Source organism: Balaenoptera musculus, chromosome 6, assembly GCF_009873245.2.
Source record: "Balaenoptera musculus isolate JJ_BM4_2016_0621 chromosome 6, mBalMus1.pri.v3, whole genome shotgun sequence".
Classification (NCBI taxonomy): Eukaryota; Metazoa; Chordata; class Mammalia; order Artiodactyla; family Balaenopteridae; genus Balaenoptera; species Balaenoptera musculus.
The window spans coordinates 29494107-29511128 of record NC_045790.1 but is presented as its reverse complement, the minus strand read 5'-3'; the positions used below and the strand labels follow the sequence as shown (position 1 = coordinate 29511128).

Genomic DNA, 17022 nt, shown 5'->3' with positions numbered 1-17022 from the left:
GAAGTCCCATATTTGCTTTTTTACTAGTATATTTAGTTGATTTTCGCTTAGTTTTTGTAATTAATGTACTTGTAGATATATTTGGGTTTATCTTTTTATATTAGTTTCTTTTGCCCCATCTATTTTTTTGTTCCTCTGGCAGCCCACAGCTCTGTCTTTTGACACCTCAAGTCAATCAGATTGTGCCTTGAGTTCTGGCCACCCCCTCACCCCTCCACCCACTCAACCCCCCTTCCACCCCTTACATGAGAGCCCTCATGGAAAAGTTAGAAGATTACCCAATGTGGTTTCCTTTTTCAAGGGTTGAATCCCCTCCACTTTTAATCTGCTTTTTGGGTTGCTCTCCAGTACACCTTCAAATAGTTTAAAAAAATATTTTCCCCAGGGTTTATAGTTTTTATCTGTGGGAGATTTAGTCTAGTACATTATTAAACTCTGCACTACTGGCACCAGAACCTGAACTGATTTGCTGTTTGTACTGGAGCCATTCGTTATGCAAGCTCAGAAAAGAGGCTTGTCATGACAGCCTTAAGTTTTTGCCTACTAGTCCGACTGGGCACATTGATGGAGCTGCACTGTGCTCTCCAACTCAAACAAGGGTGAGAGGAAAGGATGAAAAGAGAATGAGAAGCACTGAAGATAAACATTTCTGACAATGGGAAAGAATGTGGATTAATGGGATTTCTCATAAACTGCTGGGGGGAGGGACTTCCCTGGCGGTCCAGTGGTTAACACTTCACCTTCCAATGCAGGGGGTGCCGGTTTCGATCCCTGTTCGGGGAGCTAAGATGCCACATGCCTCGCAGCCAAAAAATGAAAACATAAAACAGAAGCAATATTGTAAAAATTCAATGAAAAACTTTAAAAATGCGCCACATCGGGGCTTCCCTGGTGGCGCAGGGAAGAATGGTGGAGAATCTGCCTGCCAATGCAGGGGACACAGGTTCGAGCCCTGGTCTGTGAAGATCCCACATGCCGCGGAGCAACTGGGCCCGTGAGCCGCAACTGCTGTGCCTGCGCGTCTGGAGCCTGTGCTCCGCAACAAGAGAGGCCGCGATGGTGAGAGGCCCGTGCACCCCCGCTCACCGCAACTAGAGAAAGCCCACGCACAGAAACGAAGACCCAACACAGCCAAAATAAATAAATTAAAAAAAAAAAAAGGTCCACATCAAAATAAAAATGTAAAAAAAGAAAAAGAGATATCATTCTAAAAAAAAAAACAAACTGCTGGGGGGAATGTAAATTGGCACAAGCATGTACGAGAACAATTTGGCAGTATCTGCCAAAGCACTCCTAATAACCAGCACTTCCAGTCCTAAGTATATGCCCCAGAATGTTCAGAGCAACACTGTTTATGAAAGAAAACAAAATCTGGAAATAATCCAAAAGCCCACCACCAGGAAGATAGCTACATTGTGGTACACTTCCCCAGCAGAGCACTACACAGCAATCCCCACCAGGACCACGACCACGCACAGCACAGAGCAATCCTGGTAGCACGATGCTGGAAAGAACAAGGCTCAAAAGACTACATACGGTGTGCTACTCTTATCTGTTGTTTGTTTTATAAAGTGCAAAAACAGTCACAGGTAAAGAAAACATGGGTTAGCAATCATATACACGTGATCAAACTACTTTCAGAAAAAGCAAAGGAGTGATAAACATAAAATCAAAACAGCAGCTACCTGAGGGGAGAAAGTCAAAGTGACAGGATTGAGGAGGAGCACGTGGACACCTGAAAGTTGCTACTAGTGGGCCAGGTCTTGTTGGGCGTCAGGTTGGTAGATACTCATTTATTAAGAATGAATATGTGGATGGATGAATAAAACAGAAAGAAAAGAGGGCCATGCATGGAACTAGTAGGACAAAGGATGTCATGCATCAGCGATTATGATTAATCTACAAAGGGGCACTCAGGAAGGCAGGGGATTGATGATGAGAATGGCCTCGACTAGAAAGGCAGGCAATCAGGAACAGCCCCAGGGAAAGAAATGACATAACAAATGTGGATGAAGGCATTTGCAAAGTTAAGAGGCTATTGCTCTTGTATCCTGAACCCCAGGTGAGGGCAATGAATTCCTGTTTCTTTTTGGATCCCTGCCCTGCCTTCCACCAGAACCCAATCTGTGCCCCTCACACCAGCAAACACATGTAGCCTGGGCAGGGTACTATTTTAACTTAAAAGTGACTGTAAGAACAGTTCAACCAGTCCAAATCTAAAGTGCCAAGGCCAACCCTGCAACTCAGGGGAAAAGCTGGTAAGGAAAACAGACTCAAGCTAACGGTACAGAGCAATACTTCTTTCACCAATGCCCTCCGCCCTAACCTAGGTCTGTTCCAGAAGTCAAAGGCACAGGTTTTCTAGAGGTCAGTTCCTAATTGGAAATACTAAGAATATTCAGGGAAGATAAAAGATATTTATAGTTATGCCTCAAAATAAGCGTGAGGGCCAGCCAGTGCCTTTCAGCAGAGCTCTCCTCCCGAATTCCAGGCTGGGTACCATTGATAATGCTGTTTGCTACAGTCTAGCTAACTTCCCTTGGGAAAGAAAAGATGGGAAAAAAGCATCATAAATATTTATCATTGCCTTAAAAAACAGAAACCTCTGCTAAAACCTGAGAGGTTTCTTGGCGTAGGAGTGTATGGGATTTTAGTACAACCAAGCATCACAGCAGTGCTCTCCTAAGTCAAACTGCAGAAGGCATACCAAGGGACCATGACATCTCACAGGAAACTGCAGTGGACTTGGGCACTTGAACAGGCAAAGCACCACACAGACATTAGGTCTGTGGCCGTCAGAAGTACAGGCCAGTTAGAATGCCCAAAGACAGAAGCTCTCTGGTAGAAAAGGTTCCTGTTTACACAGGTCACTCTGATCGATCAGCTGCCTCTGCTGACGGCCCCCCAGTGCAAGTCCTCCTGCAGATCCCTAGGTCCAGCTTCTTGCTTACTGAGTCCAACTGACACCTCTTGATCATGGCCATTCCTAGCTCCTCCTCTACAATTATTCAAATATTTCCTTGTCACTCTATCTCCTTTCTCCCCTGGAACTCAATTCACATTTAGGTCTCTGATATGAATGGAAACTAATAATTAAGAATGTCCAGTATTGCTTTGTAATAAGTGGCATTTCCTTCTTAGCACATGCCATATAGACTCCAGAATACCTCTCTCTAGCCTGGGAGGGGCAGAGTCCTGCTTGACAAACAGCATGCAACACAGGGCCCAGAAAGTTCACCCTCTGGGGTGGCACGTGCTGGCATGGCAGAGTTCTCTGCGCAGCAGTAGATAAATGCTTCTGGGTACCAGGACACAGGACGGACAGGAACCATCTTGATTTACTTTCAATTAAAATGGTTTTACCTTTGCTGGGGTTTTCATTTGGAAGCTTTCTTCTTGAACAAAACAGTCTATCAAAATCACTGAAAATAAAGTGCTCCCATCTGGTGATTAATCAAATACTCTTAACAGCTTCTTTTTCTTTGGGGGAATGAATAATATCTGCAATATAACGAACCTGCTTGTTTTCTTTTTCCAGAGCTTCTACAAAGCATCGTGTAAACACTTGGAGAGTGGCTAGTACTTCTAGGGCTCCATCAGTTTCCAGGAGTGCGTACCTGAGCAATGCAAAGCCAGATCACAACACATTCAGTGATTAACCTGGCAAACACGTGAACCTGAACATGTAAAAGGGAAAAATGGAAACATTTTTTTGTGCCATAAGCTTCAACAGTATCTCAACTCATCAGTTTTCAGTCCTTGCGTGAAATCCCTTTTCTAAAGATTTTCTTTAAAATTGCAAACATGCAGAGCTCCCTTTCTTGTTTTCTAAATTATTAAGCACTTCATATCCCTTCCACATGGGCCTGGAATGCTCTTTACAAATATTTGCGCACTGTATGCCCAGAAATGCAACATCCACAGAACTTTTGCTTTTGCAAGTGGAGAAAGAGGTGCCCCCGGGGTTAAAATGGCTCAGTCAAATCCACCCAGCAAAGTGGTGGAAGAATCTGCATGTTCCTGGTTTGTTTTCTATGCATTTTCACACAACTAACTTTTCTTTATGTTTGTTTAAACAATAACAAAAAAATCAACTGAAACTTTGCTAGCTTTAAACTAAAAACAGCATTCTGACTTATTTCTATACTCATTTAGCTTAAAGTTGGTATGTTTCAAGACCAACCCAAGTGCTGGATTACTTGCTATTGTAAAAATTCCTTTCCCCAGTGTCTGCTGTCTGCCATGGGGCCTCTGTTTGCTGAGTGTGAGGGGGATGGGATAAAGAGAGTAGATACCCTGGCTTTACCAGCACCCAGAAAAGAGGCTGGAAACCCTCCCTGGGTGGGCAAGTCCGGCCCCCCACTAACTGTCAGCCATAACCCAACCTAGTGTCCAGGGGTCTCCTCATCTTTCATCATTGTAAATCCAATGCCTTTACCAAGAAGTTCTGGTATTTGCAGAATAAAAACTAGTGTGCTGTAAGATAACATGCATAGTTGATTCTGCCTTTCAGAAGAGCTCTGTTAAGAATGGCATCATTTATTTATTATTCTTGGTTTTCCTTAGCTTTCAAATCCTTTAAAAAGATTGGTCAGCCCTCATGTGGTGAAGGGAGAACACTACTACCCTTTATTCTGAGTTGAGAAAAATTCTACATGAATATTGAATGATGTAAATCTAAGGCAATTTTGCTTTTCTACCATTATTATTAGAATTCTAAAAGGTTAAAAAAAGATAGCTACCTTAATTTTTAGGCATTGGCTTTTAAATATACATTGACATTTGGGTTTTACCAAAAAGCTCAGCAGGAGGGGATGGAAGCAGAAACTAATTCCCTCATGGTACAGCCAGAGACTACCACAGAGGTTTTTATTCGCATTTGGAAGCTGAACATATTTAGACCAATTTACTAGCAGAAACAGCACAATACTGACCTGAACATTTCATCAACAACTCTGAATATGGCAGGGTGGCAGGCAGCTGCAGGCTGTAAGGAAAAGATCATGAGAAAGTAAAATATCAGAAGCATTTCATCAATAATGACTTGCTCTTATCAGGCAAATGAGTTGTCTAGAACTGCTGGTGTCTAGAAAATGGGTACATTCCTGTGAGTTAGAAAAAAAAACAAGAACCAGTTCATAGCCAAAGCCCTACATACAAACAGTAGTTCTCTTGGGGCAAGGGGATTATGTACAACCTTTATTTCTTCTTTATACTCTGTACATTCCACACTTTCAACAATAAGCCCATATGATACAGAAAAAAGAGTCATTAAGTATCATGGAACATTAAAATATACCTTCTACCGGCATGCTGTAATGAAGACACAGAGCCTACCTGTGTTGCTAGTTTTACATAATGTGCCCTGTGTGTCTGACCTCCTCACATGACTTAAAAGTGCCTCAAGGTTGAATCTGGGCCGGCTATCTTTTCATTCCTGCTTATTAGGAAATGAGTGCATAATTTAGAATTATTATTGAGGAAAGCAGTGACCACTACCATGCCAGACTAAATAATATTACATCTTAGTGCACTATGAATTTAGCAGCTTAAATTACTTCAGATGAAAAAAGAATAAAGATACCATCATCTTGAATGATGAAAGCAATCTAATTTATTCCATGAGTATTTTTATGACAGGTTTTGATTGTATAAATCTGCAGAAGCCGACCTACTGTGGCCTGGGTGGGGCTTCAGTGGGCCTGACCCAGATTCCATATATTTTTGGCCAGAGCTCAAAGCATGACATTAAGCCAGAGGAAGATGCCATTTGGGTTCTAAGATATTTTACAGTAGCATCCAAAGGCTAGTGAATTGGCTCTATAGGGAATTTCTCTGAGTCACATTGAGCTTGATATGACTAGTTTTGGGAAACATTTTTTCATACCCCCTCAATTAGGAAAACAGAAAAAAGGATATGCGTTTTATCTTAAGTTTTCTAGACCAAGCTGAAGAAAGAATGATGCCTATCTCCATAGACTCTCTTCCACCCTGTTCTGTGCTGGCATTTCGAGTTGTAACATTGAATGTGCGCCATCTAGTGTTCATACACCACCATACAGGCTGTTACAGAAGGCTCCAGGCAAGAGCATTGTCACTTGTTAAAATGATGGGATAATTCCTTTTATTTGAAGAGAGATTTGCGATTTGTAAGTTACAGATCTCTATTTTCTGAGTAATCCATACTCCCTAATCCTTCATTGATGTCCATTTTTATCTAAAAGAAACCAACTAAAATTTTTCATAGATAAATTCATTATATACTCAGAGTGATTTGGCAGAATTCAAACAGAAGAGAGGCAGAAGAAAGGCAGGTTCAACAGAAGAGAGGCAGAATATTTTTTGGCTTTGATTTCAGACAAGTTAGTTAATCTCCCTGCTTTTCAGCCTCACTGTAAATAATAACCGTTATTAAAAGGTCACTGGATATATGCCCAGAAAATATCATGGAAGTTTCTATGTATTCATAATGGAAAAATCAAACAAGAAGGGAAAAGCAGGGCTTCCCTGGTGGCGCAGTGGTTAAGAATCCGCCTGCCAATGCAGGGGACACGTGTTTGAGCCCTGGTCCAGGAAGATCCCACATGCCATGGAGCAACTAAGCCCATGGGCCACAACTACTGAGCCTGCACGCTAGAGCCTGCACACCACAACTACTGAGCCTGTGCACCACAACTACTGAAGCCCACGTGCCTAGAGCCCATGCTCCACAACAAGAGAAGCCACCGCACTGAGAAGTCCGCGCACCGCAATGAAGAGTAGCCCCTGCTCACCGCAACTAGAGAAAGCCCGTGCACAGCAACGAAGACCCAATGCAGTCAAAAAATAAAATCAATAAATTAAAAAAAAAAAAAAAGGGAACAGCAAACTGCATGTCCTGAAGAAATGTGATTCATCAAATTTGCCAGAACAATTTTTCAAAGTCTTATATATAGACAATGTGTGTTTAAGACCAAACAACACTGTCATGTGACACACAGAGCCTAAAAATGCATTGATAGAAAATAAGACTAAAATTGAAAATGGTAAAATAAAACCATTCCCTTTGTTCTAAATGGCTTAACTACTCCAGAACCACTCTATAAATGTGATGCTAGTAGAAAATCATTCAATACTGATTACAGGGATTTCCAAATGGCAAAGAAAAGCCTGATCCAACATGTAGAACAGGGCTACCTTGAAAAGCAAGGGGGAAAGCAAGAAAGCTCTAACTCAGTTTGCTGAAAGAGGACAAGAGCTTGGACATGCTCTTCTTTTCTGCAGTGTTTTCTAGCAAAACAGCTCAATCAAATGTTTTAAATATCTACAGACTGTGTGGAATCTGCCTGTTCTCTCCATGCCAACGGACTCTCCTCTTTGATTTCTTTCTGTCCAAATATTTCAGACCTTTGGTTGCTCTCAACCTGCTTCTACAACCTGTTTTAGCTTTTAAAACAGATAAGATGTTAGGAGGCAGGGGAACCTCCTGGAGGTGACCAGGCTTGAAACAGCAATAGCAGAGATTTTGATTTAAAAACCAGTCTCCCTCGCCACTCCAGAGTTGTGAACAGCTTTCTCATCTGCAGCCTTTACGGATGGTTTTAAAAATGACACTCTTCACACTTCCCGAGCACATAATTTCAAGGTCAGTGAGTCCCCTCATGAAGCCCTGAGTGCTCACAGGCCAGGCATGTGTCCCAGTGACATCAAATCACAAAAGCAAACGCAAGCCGCTTTTCTTATCAAGGGAATCCTCTAAATAGAAATAAAGTCTTAATTTATGCTCCTCTGGAAGCCATAAATTACCCCCCCTAAATCTTTACAGCATCCATGTGAAGGAAGAGGCAAACACTTAACCCCTCTGTATCCTGTTTTATTTTTAAAACGGGACCCTACATTAACACAACAGGTCACTCTGCAACCCAGAGTTCCACACCCTAGCTCCGAAGCCCCACGATCCAGGCAATTATCTTTCCTGTTAAAATGGGGACAGAAAAGAAAACCTTTCTTGGGTTCCATCTGTTTGTCTGTTTTTCTCCATCCTACCAAAATCTGTTCCTTCTCAAGTTCTTCTCTTCTCCATATGGTCTAACGATTTCCGTGTACAGATTATTTCAAGTCTAGGGAAACTGTGTTACCAGGAGGCCATCAATAACAGGAGTTATGCCGTCCTTCTCTCCCCTCACGCTGCCCCCAATTCTTTCACTAAACGTCAGAGGATGAATGGAAGATGATGACGGTGAGCTCCAGCCTCTGGTTTCCTTTTCTTATGGACCAGATTGTTCTGGGGTGCTCATCCCTTTACCTCTGCCACAGCTACCCAGAACTGCATTGCTTATCTCCTCTCTGCCCAGAAGGACAGCCCATTCCCATCCCTCGAAAAAACAAGGGAAGACTAAGCAACATAGAGAAGTGCGCGGCGGCTGCATTCTCTAGGCCTGCATTGTAGGCAGAGGTGAGGGAGAGGCCAGCTTGTCATCCTGAGCCGTGAACTGTACAAATAACATCAATGCTTGCTCTCTGTCCTTAGTGTCTAACCTGTTTTCATCCCGATTCATCAATGATTATTACAAGCCACCTGCCACTTGAAAGAGGCCCAAGAACACGGAAGAACAGAATTCTCAGGAAGAAATCTTTCCTTTTTTCTATCATTTTTTGATTCTTTGTGTGTGTGAGAAAGAAAGAGTATGGGTAGAGGGGAGAAAAAAGATAGAATACAAACCAGAAAGGGAAATTATACTATGATTTGAGGTAATTCACAGAGAAAAGTGAATGCCTCTCATAAAAAACAAAAAGGCAGTGAAGACACAGAAAAAAAAAAATTCTCAAGCCGTCTTCATTTATCACCCTTCATAGATATTTTTCCTAAAAAAATAAAGAGAGAAATTTCAGGTGAGAGATAAACTGAAGTTCAGTAAGCCTGGGATAGCTTCTCTTTCATAATCTATTTTTATGTAGTTTCATATAGTTTACTCCGGAATGGAGTTGTTTTTTTTTTAAAACTAATGGCTGATGACGCTTTTCCTCCAGTTTACCCGACAGCCGGCAATCACGTCCCATTGTGTAGCTGACTCTTCCAAACCCCTGACAGGGAGGAGCCCTTGTCTTAATATATAAATTAAAAGGTGACTATTCATCAAGAAATAACACTCTTCTTTAAAAAAAAAGATTCGTCATAAGTTTCATTTCAAAAAAATCCTTTACTGAGTTCATAAACAATTTGGTTTAAAAAAAAAATCTACTTATATAAAAAATCTTCACCTCTGTCATGTAAAATAAGGGACCTTTATAAACATGTATTTTCTTTTATTATGCCACTTTCTTCTTTTCTTTCAAATACCAAACTTAAGACTGTAAATATCCCTTTTGCATTTTAAGATCTATTTTGTTTCAAAACATTCACATTTCTTTCAACAAATTTGAGCTTGGAAAAATGATTCTTTCTTTTTAATCTTTACCAGATGTTGTTTATACTACAAGCAATTTTTTTTTCAGTACTCCATAATGCAATTATTGTTTAATTAGTGATAAATCTGTCATTTCTGGGCTTAAAAAAAAAAATTAACAAGTACCAAATGTACTTTTGTATTTTGAATTTACCCGTGCTCTCTGAGAGGGTTAAGACACAGGGATGCCAGCTCTGGAAGCAGAGCAAAATCCCCCAAATCTGAAGTTCCTCTTCTAGCCTCGCCCAGTGGCCTCTATCCTGTTGGTTTGTGTAGCCTGAGTGGGGAAGATAGCTCTTCAGGCCCCTGCTGCTTCTTGGCTCAGCCTCTGAGTGGCAGTGACCTCCCAGGTCAACTACTGCCCTGTTTTGTTTTCTTTTTTTGGTTTTTTTTTTTGTTTGTTTCTCTCCCTTCATCCCTGACTGGCTGCCAAGTCCTGCATCCCCAGCAGTGAAAACAGAACTTGAGATCTAGGCCTCTTTCTTTACAGACAATGCTGGGTGATCTGGTGCCCCCCTGAGGTCAATGCTGGAAAGTGCAATTACTGTCTGAGATTTTTTTTTTTTTTACCTCCTAGCTACAAGCAGAAACCACCTCCACACTTTTCTATTCGATCACTGCTAAATTATCTACCTCAGCTTTTGTTAAATTACATGCATCACATTAAAGAGCTCAAAAAAGAAATGCTTAAAAGACTGCTAATGAGAAAGCAGGAAAAGAAAACCCTAGAACATTAGTAAGAAGTTATTCAAACAGAGAAAACTGACATCATCCAGGATGTGAAGTTAATTCTTCAGTATAATATTTTATTAAAGGGGAGCTGTGTTTGGAATTTTGTGTAAAAGAAGTTTCTTTTTCTTTTGGAAGTGGCTATGATTGCTATCTGGAGAAATGAAGACAAGAATGCATCTTATCTCATATGAGGGAGGTCAAGCAGGACACTGAGGTATCTGCATGTTTATTATTCTTAAGCTCTTATTAGATCAAGAACTACTTTTTCACCCTATCTTTATTGAGGTATACTTGACAAGATAAAGAACTAATTTTAAGGGCACTATGAAGAGAATACCCGGAGTGTTTCCTGATTTAAAATCTGAATAAACAAAACCAACCCCCCCGCCCCACCCCCACACTCTTTCGTGGGCAAATCTCTAGATCCCGCTGGAGGGGCCAGCTAGCGAAGGATCAAATGGGAGGGCATGGGAACCAGGGTATATCCTGGCCCTGGCATGCAGCAGGGCAGCCAAGCACACTGCCACCCAGCCAGCACTTTTCATTCAAATGTGGAATATAAACAATAGCTTTCTGGGCTCCACAAACAGAATTGTAACTGGAAAACATAACATCCTTCTGATTTGGGGCCAGCCTTGGGAAACCAAACAGTGCCAAGAAAGCTGAATAATTAGCAAGTGGCTTTCACTGCTTTTGGTGACATCAGTTTTTAAGGTCAGGTCTGAAGCTATGGATTAGGTCTTCCATTGCCTGTTCTGTCAAGGGACACACAAGACCATCTGCTTTTGAAAAGTGTCAGTCTGCTCAGTAGATGACAAACTGAGGTTAATACCTTGGTTTATTTAGGAGCACCAAATGTGGCAGGTGGGCATGTACTTGGGGGAGGTCCAGCCCACGAGAGCCAAAGGGTGAGTCTCAAAAGTAAACAGGTTTTGAAAACTTACTTTTATTTTAGAAGTCAAAAACATATACATGCACTTAGAATTCAGGTGATTATTAGGTTAGTGCCTTATTATTCATAGTCTTAATGGAAAATACCAAGCCTCGCGTCCTTGAGAGGCCAAAGAACATTTGGGGACATTATTTCACTTTGTACAACCTGTACTACACTTTTATCTTTTGTTTTTGCAACATCTTGGTAACTATAGAATTTCTAGGGCTAATTCTGGATAGTCCCAAGAGATGGAAACATAATTAACAGTGCTCCATATAAAATACAAGTTATATAGACCATCACACTTTAATTACTCTCAGAATCCAGCTCTAATGTAATAGGCATCGAGTTTCTTCTGGAGGAAAGTACCGCAGTCCTGTGCTAGCTGAGTCTTCAAGATCTCTCTGATACTTATGCACGGTCCTGTCACTGCACCAAGATACTGTGCTATGATAAATGAATCAGATGATGCAATTAGGAAGCACGTTCTTCAGGTTACCCTTCCAATCACTCAGTCACGTCACAGGCTTATTCCGGCCTGCCTGGTTTTTTGGCTCAGTATGCCTGAGGAGAGCAGCCCACGCCAATCAAGGACTTGCAGCTCTGTATTATAATTACCTCCTTGAACCATAAGGCACAGAGGGGTTACATCCTGCCAATGCCACAATACATTAAACCAAATAACACCCTCTGGAATCCCCCCTTTAACCATAATGGAAGCTCTGAATGTCTACACACATGATCCTGATAAATGCTCTTGGTAAATCAACTGACTTCAAAACTGTTCGGGGGAAATCATTTTAAACTGTAAATTGGAGACCGAAGGTTATACAATGCGATGTTTAATGGGAGCGCCTGCTCTCTCTCTCTCATACACAGTATCCTGTGTTTACTGAAGTGCTGCTCAGGCCCTAGGGCCACAGGGAAAAGGACGCAAAGAGGCTCAGAGAAGAACCACAAGGTTGCTGAATCAAACCAACCTAGAGAAGTCGATGAAACTGGAATTTTTCTATAGGGAGAACACTTAAAGGAAATTTAATGAGAACTTTGAAAGCAAGAAAATAGCCCAGTTACTATATTTTGCCACTGAAAAAGGACCAGAGAAAATTAAATTACAGCATGTATATTTAAGTTAGAAATAGATTTACCTGATAATAAAGGTAATGTTTTGAATGGGTTGCCAGGGGCTTCTAAAAGCCTTTGTTTATACTGAATTTTATTATAATTATTTTTATATAAAGTGACTTCTTATTTTTCACCATAATATGCAACTCTTTTGAATGATGAGGTCAAGGAGAATTTTCCTAAAAGTAACTCTCTTTGGGCTCTCTCAGTCTTTATACCTATCTTCTTTTCTTTTTTTCTATCAAACACTATAAACTTCTAAATCAGTTGGGTTCTATTTGTGCCAGCTAACTTGCAGATGAAAGCATCATGGCTGTTGGCGACTACAACACTATCCATGGTCACCTGGGAGGCCCCAGAATGGGAAGGCAAAGGGGAGCCCAGGAAACAGGGAGAAGGCAAGCACGGCCATGGTCACACACGTGAGCTGGTAGGGACTGATCAGGACCTAAAAAGAGAACTGGGATATTGTAAGACGGCAGCAGGTTCGGTTTTGATTCTCTTACACAGCCTCCAATTTAAAAGAGAAAGAAAAAAACCAGGAAGTTCTAAGTGAATTAAACAAATAGAAGGTGTTGGAGGCGGGGCTGTGCAAACTCAGCCAACCTCAGCAGCACACTCTATGCAGAGACTCACCCGCCCCCGCAACACACGCCTCAGCTCAGCAGGGAGGCACGCACGCTCCTCCGCCCAGTTTCCTGAACACCAACATAAGATCTGACGGTTCACCATCTCCCTCGAGCTAAGTTTCTCCATCTGTACAATAGGAAGCAAATCTCTGCCCCATATCTCCCCTAGGTTACAAAAGCTAATGAGAAAACATGTTAGAGCCCACTGAGGTTCCTGTAAGAGGCCCCAGAAGCATGACACCTCCTGCAGTTTTTTAATTGTTTTTTTCAGAGTGCATTGGTCTTTATTCCTGTTCTTACAAAAATGCACATAAATTCCAGAGCTGCCTCCCACAGAGGGAAAGCATCCCCATTGGTCGGTTCCTAGGACTGCCTGAGGGCCTGGGCCCCTGACACTGGATTAGGCAATGGGGCCCATTTGGCCCACTGAGCGCCCGACTTCCCAGGCCTGAGAAGTTCTGAGTAGAGGGGAGACTGGCAGCCCCTGAATGGAGGGAGGGTTCAAGGCTGGCAGGCTGACACCAAAAGAAAACTGACAGGATTCTCAGTTGTTTTTGTTGTTTTAACCATTTTTCTGGGGTTTTGTTTTGTATCTTTTAAGTATTTTATTTTTCCTCTAGTGAAGGGTTAAAAGTTTATTTTTTGAATGCTTTTCTTTGTTAATTGATCCCTCCTATTGTTCATAAGATCCTCACTTTTTAAAACTCAATTTTTCATGTGGAAATGAGAAATACTGTTTTAAAAAATTTGTTGTCCAAATGTCACGTCAATTCTTGTGAATATGCAATATAAGGTGCAATGATCAAATAAATCTTGAAGCTTGCCTTTTTTTTGCCTGTGCCACTCAGCTTGTGGGCTGGTGGGATCTTAGTTCCCTGACCAGGGATTGAACCCGGGGCCACAGCTGTGAAAGCACCAAGTCCTAACCACTGGCCCACCAAGGAATTCCCTCACCTTATTTTTAATACATGCTCTAAGTATGCAGAAAAGCCCCCTACATTAGGCATTTCAAAAATAAAATGTAGATAGATGATTATTTTAAAAGGTGCCAATTGCTCTTTAGTTTACATTTTTTTCCACTTGGGCTGACTAAAAGAAATGATACCCAGCATCGTCTTTAAGGATTTTTCTCCTCATCAAAACCTGGCACATACCAGCAATGAATCTTTCATAAAGCATTCGATCCTCTTCAGAAAATTTCTCTCACTGGAGATAAGCTTTTCAAAAAGATGCAGCATTGTATTTTCAAGGCTGGGAAGGTGCCGAAGCCAGAGGCAGAGTATAGCTGACATGGGGAGAGAAATCTTCTTCCTTTCAGTAAGAAATAAACAAAACTTTAATATAAATGAGTCACTGAAAAAAGAAGCAACTGACAAAGGATTAATCTCCAAATTATACAAACAGCTCATGGAGATCAAGATCAAAAAAACAAACAACCCAATTAAAAAATGGGCGGAAGATCTAAATAGACATTTCACCAAAGAGGACATACAGATGACCAAGAGGCACATGAAAAGATGCTCAACATCACTAATCATTAGAGAAATGCAAATCAAAACTGCGAGGTATCACCTCACACCGGTCAGAATGGCCATCATCAAAAAATCTACAAACAATAAATGCTGGAGAGGGTGTGGAGAAAAGGGAACCCTATTGCACTGTTGGTGGGAATGTAGATTGATACAGCCACTATGGAGAAAAGTATGGAGGTTCCTTAAAAACCTAAAAATAGAACTACCATACGACCCAGCAATCCCACTACTGGGCATATACCCTGAGAAAACCATAATTCAAAAGGACACATGTACCCCAATGTTCATTGCAGCACTATTTACAATAGCCAGGACATGGAAACAACCGAAATGTCCAATGACAGATAAATGGATAAAGAAGATGTGGTACATATATACAATGGAATATTACTCAGCCATAAAAAGGAAACTGGGTCATTTGTAGAGATGTGGATGGACCTAGAGTCTGTCATACAGAGTGAAGTAAGCCATAAAGAGAAAAACAAATATCGTATATTAACGCATATATGTGGAATCTAGAAAAATCGTACAGATGAACCTATTTGTAGGGCAGGAACAGAGATACAGATGTAGAGAACGGACATGTGGACACAGTGGGGGAAGGAGAGGGTGGGTCGAATTGGGGGATTGGGTTTGACATAGATACACTGCCATGTGTAAAATGGATAGCTAGGGGGAACCTGCTGTATAGCACAGGGAATTCAGCTCGGTGCTCTGTGACGACCTAGATGGGTGGGATGGGGGGGTGGGAGGGAGGTCCAAAAGGGAAGGGATATAGGTATACATATAGCTGACTCACTTCATTGTACAGCAGAAACTAACACAACATTGTAAAGCAATTATACTCTAAAAAAAAAGAAAGAGTTCAAAATGCAATAACAAATCCAATCTGTGACTTTTTTTCATTATGGTCATAGTAGCAGTTAATATTTATAGTATCAATGAATATGTACCAAGTATCCCTTTGCAAATATGCTTCCACTTCAACTCAAGAAAAAAAAATGCTTTCAAAAAGGACAAATAAATATATAGTGAAGAAAGAAAGTGATAAAAAATGTGATGGAAAAAGCCCTTGAGATATCCAGGTAAATGCAGTCCCTAATTTAAGAAACAGTTATGTTTGAAAGTGCATCATAATGGTTTAAAATGTGGAGTCAGCCCTGGGTTTGAGTCCCAGAGCCATCACCTACTCACTATATGACCTTGGGAAAGTTACTTAACCTCTAAACCTCAGTTTACTCATCAGAAAAATAGGCCTACCTCCCTCCTGGTGTTGTCAGAAGGATCAAATGCAATAATAACACATGTACAGTGAGTGCTTAGGACAGTTCTTGGCACATAGTAAATATTTAATCACTGTATTTGTAAATCTGTTGAAAATTTTCTTTAGTAATAGTTTCATAAAAGGTGGTTGGACTGGTTGATCCACAGTTGATCCACAGCATGATACACTATAGACCCTAACCATTTTGTATAGTTACATTTCTATAGGATAATGTATTTGGAGATTCCTCCTATGTCAGGTCAGTGAATCAGGGATTCTACTTCTCCTGGGAGGGAGCACTAGGGGGACATCTGTCTAACTCTGAGCCACCAGCAGGGGGCCCTCCCTGTGAATGCTGAGCCTATTCTGGCCTGGTGGAGCTTGGCTTTCTTCTCTCGGCCCTGCTTTTCCAAGGCCTCCTGCCCTTTCACCTGCAGGACCACAGAGAGCAGAGTGATTTTCCAGGTTCTGCTAAAGATATTTACTGCTTTTAATAAGAAAAAGGAAAGCTGGGGACACAAAGGTTTCCCATTACCCAACAACCCCTTCAGGGTCTTTCCCTTCACCATCACTTCTGGGCCATTTCTCTGCAGGAGCTGGCATGAAGCCCAGGGAATGGGTACAGGGGCAGGAAATGAATAGGCAAAGACACAGGGTAGCAATTTCTAGTAGTTTCTTTTTGTTCTTTGCCCATAGCCTAACTCCTGTAGACCTTGTCCTAGATTAACTCTGGGGCAAGACTGGAAGAGGCTGAAGAATTGTAGGGTCTGTCACAGCAGCAGGTAGAACGGCAGGAGAAAGGGAGGGAGGCATGGCCCTCATCTGACCCTCTTTATAACTCCCATCTCACCCTGAGCTTCAGCTCTTCTGGGAAGTCTTACAGGACCCCCTTCCCTCACCTCTCCGTACCTGGCAATGAAGAACTGCCATGGTGCCCCAAACTCGTATCACCTGGCACATTCTGGGGCCACACTATGGATGTCCTCTATTGTGGCACCAGTGCTTTGGGCTGCCATTCCCATGCCACCACCCCTGTTATACTCGATGGCAAGGAGCTGGTAGTCACGCATTCAAGGAAGATTGACTAAGCACTTCCCGTGTGGCACTCAATGTGCTGGGTGCAGGCCAAACAACTGGGAACAAACAGACCTAATCTGTACCCTTAGCGGTTTAGGGCCCAGTGGGAGGTATACATACATATATACATGCACACACACACCAAACTGTGATAAAGGCAATGAAGGAAAAGGACAGGCTGAGGAAAAAGAGAATATCAGGAGGGGCCCAATTTAGATCAGGTGGTCAGGGACAGCCTCTCCAGTTGAGTTTAGCTAGAGACTAGCTTGCTGGGATAGGCAAGGTGAAGAGCGGTGGGAAGAGC

At 41.8% G+C, this 17022-nt stretch overlaps 1 protein-coding gene across 7 annotated transcripts in view; it reads right to left on the bottom strand.

The window, feature by feature from the left end:
- Window positions 1-17022, bottom strand: part of FANCC (FA complementation group C) — a 285322-nt gene that overhangs the window by 22942 nt on the left and 245358 nt on the right. For all 7 annotated transcript variants that reach the window (XM_036856712.1, XM_036856708.1, XM_036856711.1 and 4 more), the window contains 3 exons: window positions 14000-14156; window positions 4935-4987; window positions 3518-3617 (listed from right to left, as the gene is read on the bottom strand). In XM_036856712.1, the coding sequence (XP_036712607.1) occupies window positions 3518-3617; window positions 4935-4987; window positions 14000-14156 (310 nt within the window). The remainder of the gene's footprint in view (window positions 1-3517; window positions 3618-4934; window positions 4988-13999; window positions 14157-17022) is intronic.